The 14,664-nt window shown below is 39.2% G+C and overlaps 1 protein-coding gene across 1 annotated transcript in view; it reads right to left on the bottom strand.

Moving 5' to 3' along the window:
- The window catches only part of Ccdc6 (coiled-coil domain containing 6), a 109,204-nt gene that overhangs the window by 37,116 nt on the left and 57,424 nt on the right, over positions 1-14,664 (bottom strand). Inside the window, exon 3 of the mRNA XM_027931247.2 lies at positions 4,871-4,999. Coding sequence (XP_027787048.2) covers positions 4,871-4,999 — 129 coding nt within the window. The remainder of the gene's footprint in view (positions 1-4,870; positions 5,000-14,664) is intronic.

Below are 14,664 nucleotides of genomic sequence, written 5' to 3'. Positions count from 1 at the left end.
TGTTCTTCTGATATATTCCACTATTTTTTCAATATATTACTGAATAATGGTTAAATGTCCAGTTCACATGTTATATGACATGTTCTTTCCTATATTCATCCATTTTCTGTCACAAGAAAAAAAACCCTGGGGGCTAGGACTGTAGCTCAGTGGTAGAGCATTTGCCTAGCATGTGTGAAGTACTGGGTTCGATCCTCAGCACCACATAAAAATAAAGGTATTATGTCTGTCTATAATTTTTTAAAAGTATTTTTTTAAAAAAACTGAAGCTGGGAAGTAATAAGGAAAGAGGTTTGTTTAATTCAATTTTTTTGGAGGCTGAAAGTCCAAGGTCAGGTTCAACTCTGATGGAAGGCCCCTTGGTTGAATCATACCATGGCAGATGCCATCATGGTGGGAGCTTATAAGAGGGAGAGGCAGGAGCCACAGAGATTCAGGGGCCAGTCTTCTTCTTTTATAACAACTCAATCTCTTGAGAACTGATGCACTCCATGAGACTAGCATTAATCTCTTCTGAGGGCAATAGCCCCCCAAACCTATTTACTTCACATTAGATCCCAATTCTAAAGGTTCTACCACCTCCCAACATTGCCACATTAAGGGACCTACAGCAGTAAAGCTTTCTGGGCAACAGAGACAAACCACATCTAAACCATAGCATTCCCATAAGATAATTTTTAGAGCCAACTGAACACAAGGTACTCATAATCTGCTAACCTAAATGTCACTTAACAAGCTAATGTGGGGCTGGGAATTTAGCTCAATGGTAGAGCACTTGCCTCTCATGAGTAAGGTCCTGGGTTCAGTCCTCAGCACTGAGGTGGGGGACATTACCGTGCGTGCTTTTTAATGGTAAACAAGTAAGGGGAAAGTCTCCTCTGGTTGGCAAAAAACATTATTTGGATCCAGATTTTTTTTTAATTTTTCTTATTTTTTAATTGGTTATTTTTAGTTATACATGATAGTAGAATCCATTTTGACATAATTATAAAAGGATGGAATATATATTTTTTTAAATTTTTTTAGTTGTTGATGGACCTTTATTCATATTTAGTTAGTTAGTTTTAGATAGACACAATACTTTGTTTTTTAAATGTGTTGCTGAGGATCGAACCCAGTGCCTCACACATGCTAGGTAAGCGCTCTACCACTGAGCTATGATGCCAGCCTCTGAAATATATATTGTTCTAATTCCATCACCAGTACCTTTCTTTCTCCTTCCCTCCCTCCACCTGCCCTGCTCCCTTCCCTCTATTCATCTTTCTGACATTTACCCATAGGTTGTTTTTCTTTTTTTTTTTTTTTCATACATTTCTTATGGATGTACATGATAGTGAGATTCACTGTAGTCTATTCATATATGTGTGTAGGAAAGTTTTGTCAGATTCATCCCACTGTCTTTCCTTTTCCCATTCCCCCTGTCTACTCCCCACCCCCCTTATTGTGTGTGGGTTAGCATCCACATATCAAAGAAAAATAAAATCAACCTTTGGTTTTTTGGGGGATTGGCTTTACTTAGCATGATAGTTTCCAGATTGGATCCAGATTTCTTGACAATGAAAGAAAATTCCAAGTTCTAAATGTTTTCACCATCACCTAAGACCACGTGAACAACAAATAACAGACTCAGAGGGATCACATCTTTGAACAAAAATTTTCCAGTAAGGGTTCACAGGTGACGGCCAGTAGTGTTTGTTTAAAAAGCCTAGAGCACACTAAAGCCATGCTGATGAGACTAATCCAGTTTGTTAGGCTAATACTGTGTGCTTCAAAGACCTCACTGCTTTATATTTTTCTCTACATGCTTTTGCAGATCTACTTATAAATTGTCTTTTGGCATTAAGCATTTAGAATGCAAAAAAAAGTCCAAAAGGTAACTGTATTAGTTAGAGTTTTCTAGAGGAACAGAATCAACAGGAAGTATAATTATAAAAGGGGGATTTATTAGGATGGCTTACGCAACCAGAAGCTGGGTAGCCCACAATGGCCATGTGAAGGGCTGGAGAGCCAAAAGAACCAGTAGCTGCCCAGTCCAAGAGGCTGAAGCCCCAGAATAAGAGGAATCAATGTTCTACCCTAGTCCAAGACCCAAGGCTTCTGGAAATACCCTAGAGAATCACTGACACAGCCCGCTTTGGAAGAGTAAAGAAGCGAGACTTGATATCCTCAGAGGATCCCAGCAGCAATCAAGAACCCATTTAAGAAGAATGGAGCTTTCATCTGCTGCTGTTTCTTTGTTCTCCCAACTTTCCCACTGTCTCATGTCCCCCACTGGGGTCTAAAGACAAAGGCTGTCTTCCCAACAAAATAGCCTTCCAACTTTAAGCTTCTGTGAGTTCACATACTGCAACACATGAATAGAATCATTTATATAGCCCAGACCCCGTAATGATCCACCTGTTAACATACCCTATTTGAAGAATGAAAAGATCCCAGGTTGTGGATCTTAAAGAAGAAGAATCCACACTATCTAATTAAAACTTCCATGTGAAGGCCTTTTAGTGAGACAAGACTTGACAATGAGAACCACGGATATGTGAATTAGCTGGGGTCTATTGAGGAAGGAGGAGTCCAAGACTCTAGGGATTGTTAAGTTCTGTTTTACAGAGAACAGGGACCATTCTTAACCGAAACTACACCTTCAAAACCAATACATATGATCAACAAAAACCTCTCACAGATCTTCATGAATTATTTTTAAATTATTTTGTACAATTTTAAACAGTTACTGTACCACAGTACATACTATAGTAGAGATACATATAAATTTAAAAAAAAAAGGTAGAAACAACCCAAATGCCCCTCAAATGATGACTGGGTAAAGAAGTGTGCATCCATTAGTGAAAGGTCATTTGTCCAGAAAAAGAAGAAATATGAGAACATGCTACAAAGTGGATAAATACATTATTCTCAGTGAAGAAGTCAGTCACAAAAGACCACGTATTATATGATCCTGTTTAAATGAAATGTCCAGAATAGGCAAATGTATGAAACAAGCTCACTATCTCCACCTTGTGGCCATAGCTAGTACCTTGGGGGGGGGGTCACAGCCCCCATCTCAAGGCTCCCTGGAGCTGTTTAGAATATTGACCACCATCATCCTGAAGACTGTGATCAAAGTTTCCACAATACCAAATGTTATGAGACTTTCACTTGGCCACCAGGTTAGCCACAAATAACAATATTTACTATGTACCAATAACAAGTACTTGGTATGTCAGGGACTAGAGCTTTGCTTGGACAGAACAGGAGCTATTATTTAGGCAGAGGAGATATTCTAAATTCATATGACTCATTTAAATTTGAAAGCTTAATGGTAAGAATAGATACTAAGTTATTCTGGATATAAATATACAATAGCCAACCCATGAAAACTCAATACCCCCACTTTTTTGGTGGTGGTAGCGATACTAAGGATTAAACTCAGAGTCCTCTGCATGCCAGGCAAGATATATCCCAATCCTTTTTATTTATTTTTATTTTGAGATAGTATCTCACTAAGTTGCTCAGGTTGGCCTCAAGCTACTGATCCTCCTGCCTCAGTCTCCTGAGTAGCTGGGATAGCAGGTGTGTGCCACTATGCCCAGGTCCCTCTTTTCTTTTTACATGAAAGCGACGAAGAAATGTTTACAGCCTCCTGCATAATCCTCAAAAACCCAGTAACATTTCCTCTTTGATACAGGCAGATACAAGAATAACACAGAAAACAAGTCAATACTAGTTTAAAATAAACCCCAATGTGCCTTCAAACCTCCCATTCCTGTCAAGGTTTCACTCTCAGATAGAATGTAAAACTAGAACAGTCCCAAGAGGGCCTGATGAACCAGTCTGCACAAGCTCAGATACAAAGTCAAGATCCAGAACTTGGGACAAATCAAACAATTTTTTATGCACAAGGCTTAGCCAAATTGTCATAGCAGCAATCAGGATCTACAATATAAAAAGCTGGAACATCTCAATCAATTCACTGAATTTTACAAGACAAAATTCAAGGTAACTGTACACAACAGACAGCCTCTTAAAACATATCTAGGGAAAGTGTAATTTCAGGACACTAGATTGGGAAAAGTCACTGGAGGACAGGAGGACAGCAATATCAGGGACTTTATTTAGTCCAACAACCAACTCGACTGGAGTGATGATGTCTGCCCACAACTCTGTGTGATACAGGAGTACAAGGACTAATCTGGACTACAATCTGCCAAGGGCATCAGACAAAATGATCGTGCTCCATTGCTTTCCACCTTTTGCATCTTCCAGTTTGCCATTTGATGTTAGTCCACCCTGCTTTGTTTGCAAATGGAGAACCTGAGCTCAGAGAAGTTCGTGAAGTTAACTCAAGATCATGCCACTGGATAGCTGGCCCAGGATGAATTACCAAGTCTAAGACTTTACACATCAGTATAAACAAAGTTAGCTGGGAGAAGACAGCATTCACTTAAGGTTGCTAATCATTCAAAGAAGAAAAATAAATGCTGATTGCTTATTCTGAATAATGCTTGAAAGAAATGTTTAGGTCCACAGTAGTAACATGTTCTTACAGACTTCCACAGAAACAATCCTGTGGTTATAATCACTCTTCCCCTTTTGCTTTGCAAAAAGGAACCTGACATTTCCTGCTATAAATCAGAGTATCACCACATATCTCCTGAAACTGAACTAACTGTGGTTGAGTGAGGGGTGAGGGGATATGTGAAGAGAATGAGCAGAGACTATGCAAATGTTTCCTTCAGAAACAAAGTTTCTTTCCACTGTAGAAAGAACAAGCTGAAATAATATTTTTCATTCACACTCTGCAGGGCATCTTAAAGCTGAAAAGAATCAGCTAATCATGAGAAAGCAGTGTCCAGGGACAGCTACACATGCTTACCTGCTCTAATGTAAGCTGCTTAGAAATGGTATCATTCTCCAGCTTTTTAATTTTCTTCATCAGTTTGTTGACCTGAAATTCCTGCTCCTGTTCCAGATGCTGTTCCAGTTCAGCTTTCTCATGCTGCAACTGTAAAGTAAAAAGAACACAGACATGGGAATCAAGAAACTCAAAAGTCAAGCAAACACTGGTTCCAAAAGTTGATCACACTAAAAGCCTTCATTATACCATCACCTTAAAAAAAAAAAAAAAATCGAATTTCAAAAACAGAAATTCCACAATGTCAGTTTTTATTAAATGAAATGCATTTTACTCAGATTTGCATCATGTCTGTAGAGAGAAAAGAGATATCACAATCACAAAATATACTTCATAAATTATTCAGAATTTTTGTACTATTTCCATGTACAAGTGAGCACAGTTGGGCAAAAATCAGCACTATTAATTTTCTTTGCCTAATGAAATCATACATCACACCTCCCACAACCTTCCTAAAAACCACAGGGGGAAAAACCTCTTATTTATGCAATTAAAAGATAAGGCCATGGTGTGATTGGAATAGTTTTTATAAAATTTTCCAAATTTCAAAACCAAAAGGAAATAAAAGACAGGACTGCCTGGGGTTCTCATTAATAACAACATATTATTTCTAACATTCCTTTTTTTTGGTACCGGGGATTTTACTCAGGGGCACTTGACCAATGAGCATCATCCACAGCCCTATTTTGTATTTTATTTAGAGACAGGATCTCACTGAGTTGCTTAGCACCTCAATTTTGCTGAGGCTGACTCTGAACTCACAATCCTCCTGCCTCAGCCTCCCAAACTGCTGGGATTACAGGTGCACACTGCCACGCCAGCTTTCTAACACTCTTGACTGTGGGTTTTGTTGATGCATAGCCAGGGTTGGCCCTATGTTCCAGAACCAAGGAGAGGATTAAGTTTAAAAAACAAAAAAACAATGAAGTACAAATCTATTTCTTTGGGCAGACAAAGATACTAGACATCAGTTTCTTCAATGCATTAAGACAGGCATGACCACCTCCATTTTATATGAGACAAAATAGGTCACTGGACTAAGGCAATATAGCTGCCAAGTGGCAGAGCCTGGAACACACATCCATCTCTGAATTCTAAGCCAGTGCTCACCCACTGTATCACTGGGCCAAAGAGGTTGTCATCAGACTGCCATCCATCAGTGCCTGGTGCCTGCTTGCCCAGGGGAAGCAGTATCTCTGTGTACAGCTTGTTGACCTGTATACAGCTTGTTTTCCATAGGGTACAAGGACAACTGAGAAAGCTCCTCTGGGCCTGATTAACCTCAAAATGGCCACATCTAACCTTCTCCACTTTTGACACGTTTCCACTGCTCTGAAAGTACATACTCAGTTGGGGAGGGGGGCGCACGGGGGGGGGGGGGGGGGCGGGGGAGTTGGAAAAAGAGAACTCTTAAAATTTATAGTCTTCTAGCAATGTTGACTAAACAGATGCTGTTTTTTTCTCTCCAACTGTTTTTGACATGCAACTCAAAAAAAGAGTGTCAACTTTTTGCAGGGACCCTGGGGTAAAGGGGAACACAGCTGTGAGGTGCTTCTAACGACAAGTCTATTTTTACCTAGTTTGCTAAAACTCAGGTTCTGCAAGACTGAGCAGTCATTACAAGACCTAAGAAGAATGAAACAAGAAGAACAAGAGGAGTCCCACATAGAAGACACAAAGACCCCAGAGGAATAAATAAGGATTATAAGGGGGAAAAAGTCTTCATCAAACACCTTTATTCAATAGACATTTGCTGTGTGTCTTGTTTAGCAAATATCATAGAGTGGGAGGTAAAAGCTATAGTTAAGATATTATCCATGCCCAAAAAGAGTTAATGCATACCAAGCTTAAATGATATGTACTAGTTTTAAAGAAATGATGAACTTGAATCTTAAAACCATTGGCAAAAAGGTGTTTTTAAATACAGTAGCTATGTATCTTCCATCCAAAGTTTTCAATTGCTTCCATTTCATTTGCAAGAAGCTCCTCCTTTTCTTCTTTTTAAAGAATTATGCTTCTGCCTCAACAATCAAGGATGTAATCTAACACTGAAAAATCTTTTGCCCACCAAACAGCGCTTGTCACAGAACATTAATGGGAGGACAGTTAAGGCTCTCATTGGCCTCAGGAAAATATTCATTTACACAGATGCTCAAACCCTATCAATATCTAGGTAGGTATTTCCTTTAGGGCTCAAGACTGGACAAAGGCCATAAAAGCTCTCAGTTTTAGGAGGTTCATTCTCTCAAGAGCTATCCCCAAAGGCAAACTGGATAGCAAAGCTGTCATTATCAGGACTCAAGAAAGGTCCCCAGGTCACACTAATCCATTTGGAGACTATCAAGCCAACCTGAGGCCTAACTGTTTGCTTAAGATTCAGTTTTCATCTTCCCCAAAGGAGAGCTGAAAGGAGCAGCTCTGTTGTCTGCTTTGGTCCCCCATCTCCCGGGTGACAACCAGTCTAGAAGCAGGGAATGGAGCTTCTGAACAGAGAAAGCAAGGAAAAGAGAATACAGTTCTTCCTTGCAACAACGAAATCATCAATAAAAGAAAAAAACAAGGAGAAATATAGAAATACTTTCAAACCCCCAAAATCATAAGACAAAAAAGGGGGAGGGGCAGACATGGGAGCAGTGATCTGAGGAACTAATAACCACTGTGGTAGCCTCATATAATTTGTGTGAGAAAAATTTGGGAATTTCTGTTTTAAATAGATACACACTGCCATCCTTAATGTGAAGATCCAAAATGTTCCAAAATCTGAAACTATTTGAGTGCAGACATAATGCCAAGTGGAAAGTGTCACAGCTGACCTCATGTGATGGGTCATGGTAAAAACACAGGTACACGGACTTCAGGTTATGTGGGTGTCAGGTATATATGAATACTGTAATGGATTTCATGTTTAGACATGGGTCCCATCTCCAAGATCTCTCACTAGGTATACACAAATATTCCAAAATCAGAAAAAATCTAGAATTCAAAACATTGCTGGTCCCAAACATTTCAGAAAACAACCTGCCCCATGTGGCCCCAGGAGGGCTCCATCCAACACTCTGAATCCACCTGCCTATTCTAAGCTCCCGACATCATAAACACAAAAACGCTCCAGGGAAATCTGGTGCAGGGAAACCCAAGACTAGCTATCAGAAACAGACTCCCATTTTCTCTATTGCTCATCTTCAATATGGGCAAATAATTAAAGGGATGGTTTAAAATTTCTAATCAAAGATCCTAACCTACTACTATATGAGCAATTTTAAATCTTCCAATAAGGTCAGATTTTCTGAACCAAACCAAAAACAAAACAAGTAAGAAGTAATCAAGCAAATTATGTTGATATATTTGAAATAAAACTCATTTATCTGATTTATATATTTCTAAAGCTAAATGCTCAGGCAGAATAAAAGGTTTTTCAAAATCAGAACTTTTTATAAATACATTTTTTATATAGTCACTCTCAAAGATTATGGAATAATTTTATGATCCTTGGCAGTGCAATATGCTGTTTACATGAACAAAAAAATAAAACCCCTGGGGAACTGGAATCGTGGTATTAACAGATTTTCTCCTGGCGGGTAACATTTTCAATGGAAACAGGGCTTTAGAAATAAAAGGTTTGTTCCTTGGGGTTCAGTGTGAAAAAATATTGACCTAACTAAGGAAGTCATGAGTAAAGATACAACTATATATCAGGACTCTTTTAAAATTTTAAGGACTAAAACTTGAGCATTTTCTTATTTTATCCACTGACGATAGAGAAGAGTCCCAAAGCAAACATCCAGACCCTTAAAAAAATTCAAGTGTGGCATTAATTTGATCTCAAGCAGATTTTCTGGAACCACTTCAATGAACCAGGCATCTTATATAAGAGATTCAAGAACTGTGTACCAAATAACTATATTTTCAGCAAAATTCTCTCAAGCAGGTAGAAATACTAAAATCACTCACCTAGGAGAAACGCCTTCCAGTCACCACAGGTGCACCCACAGGTTGGCTGTTAAGCTGGTCTTCTCGTCCAACATGCAATGGAAGTCAGCCAAGGCCCCAGCTGGGCAAAGTGAAAGTCTGATGATCTGGGCTTGCCATCAATCCTGCCCTTACTAAGCAAGGCAAGCCTCGGGCTGCCACTCTCACAACTGAGTTTCTCAAAGCAACTTGAGTATAAACCCAAGATACCCCTACCTCTGTTTTAACTAGCTGACACTCATACTTCTGTGTAATATTTTCTGTCCCACGACCAACATTCTTGGTTTCCTGACAAATACTAAACACTAGAACCACCTGAACAGGATCAAGTAAAAGCTTCCATAGGATGATAACTGCATTAAGTCATTGGATTGTCAAGAAACTATTAAGTTATTAACATAAGCTTGGAAAAAATGTTCAAAAATACCTCTCAGAACATCAAGCATCTCTTAAGAACCAACTTTCTGTTCTAGCAAGCAGCCCGAGAAGAAACTCTGACTCCCACTACAAATTTGGTGAATCACCGCTAAGTATCTCTTGAGCCCACTTCCATTCCCACCTCCTCCAAGCTGCTACTGGTGCCGTCATTCTTGCTCAACACCTCACGACTCTTCAGTTATCAAATCACACTGTCAGCCTCCATAACAACTGTGGAACACACTCCTCTTCTTTCTCTGCTCATGATCCAGTCTAGTTCAAGCCTTTTATTCCTCTGCATGAGGCTACACCAAAACCTCCTACCAGATATCCCCAGATCCACTTAGATCATCCCAGCAGACAAGTCCTAGCACTTCAATGCCCTGCCCCAAGCCCTTCAGTGGCTCCCGACTAGTACAGATTGAGTCCAAGATCATTCAAGTCTTTCCACAAACCCTGTTGTCAGGCTCAGTCCAAGTGACAGCCCAAGGTTGGCAAACATATATGCCTTCAGCGTTCAGGCATCAAGCCAACAAGAAATGGGTGGATGTAAGCAAGGGAATGGTTACAACAGCAGTTAAAGGCAAAGTCTGCTTCTTTTTCCAAAGACTTTTTTCTTAAAAGAATATAATAAAACTCAGCATAGTGGCCAAATCCTTATGAAGAGACCATGCTGGTCCAGGGGTCTGGAAGTCTGACCACCTGCTAGTCACATGGGCCCACTCTTACAGAAACTGCAACACTTGTTCCACCCCATGTTCCTGTTCATGAGGTGCATCTGCCTATGGGGCCTGACTCCCTCCCTCCAGATTACTGAAACTGGTGGATGGCTCAAAAGACTTCCGCAGTGTCTTCCCACATGCCCTCAGCATAACGTACACGCCCCTCCTTCAGCCGTGACAAGCACACTGCTGTTCGTATGCATTTTAATGTCTATTTCCTGGCACTTCTCATGTCTTTTTCATCACTTCCTTCTAAAAGCAGCTCACTCTTCTGGTTCTTATCACATCTCCAGCATTGCATATACATAGATGTGCTTAATCACCATAATGCTACAACAGATACTATGATTATCTGCGTTGTGCACAGAACAAAACCACACTTTTAGAGAGGTAAGGTGGCCTGCCTGAAGTCTTGCATATAGCTGGTAAATTCAGGATTCAAACTGAAGTCTGTGGCTTTGAAACTTTGGCCTTGACTCCTAGTGTGTGCTGCTGCCTTGAATGCCTGGGCACACTCGCGGTCACCCTTATAGGACTGCAGGCTCTACAAAAGACAGTAGCCAGGACTTACTCGACTCGACTCAGAGCATCTAGAAAATGCCATATGTATGCAAATACTACCTAAATGATAAGTGGACTGTCTGCCCTAGATTAAGTCTTACGATAAGCAAAACAACTGGATAAGTACAAGAAGCTGACAGAATAACAAACGAATATGATCATTATGATATACAAGTTAAATTACATCAGGTTTAACTTTTGTTAAAGCGGCTGCTGAATACAGAATAGTAAGTAGTACTATATAGTTCTCTTAAGTGACTGTCTTCCAAATCCATACAACTGACAGCTCCTCTGAGGCCCAGTGTGTCTGTTCCTGACCACAGCTCCTTCACAATGGTATCAACATCCTGATTTTTATGCCATTCACTTCCCTGCAGCTTTGTTTCATAAAACTTTTTTACCCCTATGTAATTATTCCTGGATATTCCTTTTGCTTGGTTTTGTTTTCTTTTGTCTGACTTCTGCTAAGTGAACTTGTGATCTGTTGAACTTTAGTTTGTATTTTTATTGCTTTATATTATCTGACAGAATGAGCATATCACAATTCATCCTCTTTACTGATGACAGGTCTTGGGGTCATTTCTAGTTTGGGGTTATGATGATCAATGGTAAAAAAAAAAAAAAAAAGAACATCTTCACATCTGGTGCACATCTGCACACAGTAGACACACTCGGGAACAGAACTGCTGGGTCATAAAGAATGAGTATTTCTGTCTTAATTTGAGAGTAGTTCCAACAATGTCCCTTCTCTACCAGCACAGCATGAGAATTCATTAGCATCTTCCTGCAGTTCAATTCGTTTTCTTGATTACTAATGCAGTTATGAAATTTGTTTACTGGCCTTTTGGCCATCCACCAAAGTCTGTTCAAGTCTTTGGTCACTTTTCCACTGGGTTATCCGCTTGTCTTACTGGTTTGTAGTTATGTGTTGGTTATATATGTTGCAAATGTCATCTCCCATTCTGTAACTTGTCCTTGCATTCTTCTAATGGGATAACCTATGATAGGTCTTTGGTCCTCTTCTTTATACATACCCTCTCCCCTCCGTGACAGCATTAATTCCCATGGAAATTAATAAGAGGCAACACTTCCAAATTTCTATCTCTAGACCAGACTTCTCTGCTGATAACCAGAGCTTCTGTCCAACTGCTTATCTGTTTTCTCCATTTTAAGTCCAGACATCTCAAGTGAACTTCTGACTTTTCCACTATAACCTACTTTATTTGCTGTCTTTCCTAAAGCTTAAATGGTGGTAACTCCTTACTCTTCCCATCATTGATGCCCAAACCTCCAAGTCTTTCTTGATCCCCTCTATTTTTCCCACACTATCTACACTATCCCACTATTCCCACTTTCCCACATTATTCACAAGCCTATGGGCTCTTCCCTCCAAACACACTCAGAAGGTCAGGGTTACCATTTTCACCGCTACCATCCTGCAAGAGTCCTCTCCATGTCTCATCCCATAATACAAAGTAGACACCCAATGGGTCTCCTTGCTCCCACCTTAGCCCCAATTCCATAATCTTCTCATGACACAGTAAGCACAGCAATCATGTTAAGAGTCACATAAGATATTTCACTGTTCAATACCCTGTGGTGGCTTCCATGGCAAAAGAAGGCCAAGTCCTGACAATGGCTCCCAAGGTGTATGTATCCTGAGTACTAGCTACCCAATCCCCAGGCCCATTTCCCTTCCAGTCACATTTCATATTCCTCTCTCCCCATGACCCCACTCTAACCTCACTAGCTTCTCTGCTGCTCTTCCTACATGGCAGGTACAAGCTCACCTTAACTACTTTCTTATTCCCTCTGGCTATAAATAATACACTTCCCTGAGAAACCCACATGGCCAGTTTCCTTTTCTCCAAGAACTGTTCCTGTATTAACTCTGAGTAAACAATTTAAAATTTCAACTACCCTCACGTTCTTTACCATGTTCTATATTTCCCTGTGACACTCAATAGTATCTTTTTATTTTCATATTTAACATTTGCTGGTATATAAAAATACATTTTTCTCATGTGAGGAAAAAAATCCTCAATTCTAATTACTTACCTGTAGATTGAGACTTTCCACTTACACAATTAATATAAGTAGTAATCATAGTTCCTCCTTTCAATCCTCCAATCTTTTTTCTTACCTTTCTATACTGGCTGGCAATCTACAACAATAAATGTAGCAAGCATCCTGTTCATTCTTCATTTCAAAGGGAAAATTGTTAATGCACAATTAAACATAATGTTTGGGAAGGCTTTTGTAGGCACTATCAGAGTTAAATTTTCTTCTATTCTTCCTACAGGATTTTATCAGGAATTATTAATTTTTTATCTAATTCTTTTTCTCCATCCTGATTATTTTTTTTCTCCATCATGATTATTTTTTTTTCTTATAATTCTGTGAACGTGGGTAATTACACTTACGAATTTTCCCCTGTTAAACTAACTGTGCCCTCTTAATATACATCCAACACGTTCACGGTACATCCTTTTTAATATAACGCTGGCTTCATTTTACTTTTAGGATTTCTTTCTCATGATTGACATCATACTATAATTTGCCTTTCTTGAACTATACTTGTTAAATTTGAGCATTAAGGATATATGTTAGTCTTTTTCTTTTTTTTCCTTTAGAGTGCATGCAAGATTGGAATTATTTTATCCTTGAACTTCTGGTACAACTCTCAATGAAGCCATTTGAGTCTGGAATTCATTTTCTACAAACGCTAGCCTGTAATCAGTGATTCCATTTCTTCTACTTTCTTCTTCCCCGGTAGCTATATAAAGTTATGCTTTTTTCAAAAATTTGTCCATATCACCTAAATTTCAAATAGATTGTGACATCATTATTCTTAAGTTTTCACTTACTTTTTCAATGTCTGCAATACAAGTGATATTTTTTCTGGTTTCCTGCTAGAGACCGTAAGCGAGGCTTTTATTTCTTTAAGTATAGCAAGCATAGTTGCTTTGTAGTTGAGGCCTGATAATTCTGATATCTGAAGTATCTGTGAAGTTCATTTCTCTTCTATTATTTATGTTCATTTGTTCATGGAATATTGAGCTTCATCTCTTTGATGTGAGCTGGGTCCTATGTTTCAAAATTTATCTATAGAACAAACTTATAGCCTAGGATGGTATTATTTTGTTCCAGAATATTCTGTTTTCCTCAGCCAGGCACTTTAAGTCTCTGTCTGCTTTAATCCAGAATCGAAGTTTTATGTCTCTGATTCATACAGTTCACAGAAAATAGTTCACTCTTTCACTGAGGATGCAACTCTTCATGACTTAAGCTTCAAGTGGGAGGGTGATCCCAACTTTGGCTGCTACAATCTTTGACTTCTGTAGCCCCAGTTCCATGTAATCATCACAAACACCTCTCAGCTGTTTCTGAGTGAACTGCAAATGCCCTAGGTTAGCAGCCCCGAGGCCAGAGTCTCCTCCAGATCTCAGTACAATAGTTCTTCACCATCTTGTTATTGTTAGTTCTCTGATACTTTCAATGAAAATTAAAAGTATCCTGTTTTGCTTTTACTTATCATCACTGAGGTTGGTCTGAATTAAAAGCCACATATCACTTTGGTGAGAAGAAAACATAGCTACTTCCTTTCAGAAAACTGCTTTTATTTGGGTCCCTTGTCAGTATCTCAACACTGAAGGCTAGAGACAGGCCCTCTATAGCCAGCTTCCAGATAACACCTGGCTTCCCATCTACTCAGAGCACCCAAAAAGCAAAGTCTGAGTATTCTGGAAAAAGAAAGGTCTTCTCACCTAGGGGCTTACCTAGCTTATGAATAAAGAGGAAAAGAAGGTGAAGGCAGTTACAAGACATAAATTAATTATACAAAATTATTATTATAAGGTAATTAACTGACTGGGCTGATTATTAATTACTTTGGAAAAGAAACACAAAATATTGCGCCATGTATAAATACAAAGTTTTAAAAATATTTGAAATGTTTCTGGTGATGGCTAAAGTTCATCTATGTGGGGCCAAATATTCAACAGATGAGATTCACCTTTGCCACAGAAATAGCAAAGCCTCCCACTTCTGAAAAATAAAGCAACCCTTTGCCCCAGCTTTACCTAA

The sequence above is a fragment of the Marmota flaviventris genome, chromosome 4 (assembly GCF_047511675.1).
Source record: "Marmota flaviventris isolate mMarFla1 chromosome 4, mMarFla1.hap1, whole genome shotgun sequence".
NCBI lineage: Eukaryota > Metazoa > Chordata > Mammalia > Rodentia > Sciuridae > Marmota > Marmota flaviventris.
This window is presented reverse-complemented; position numbering and strand designations above follow the sequence as displayed.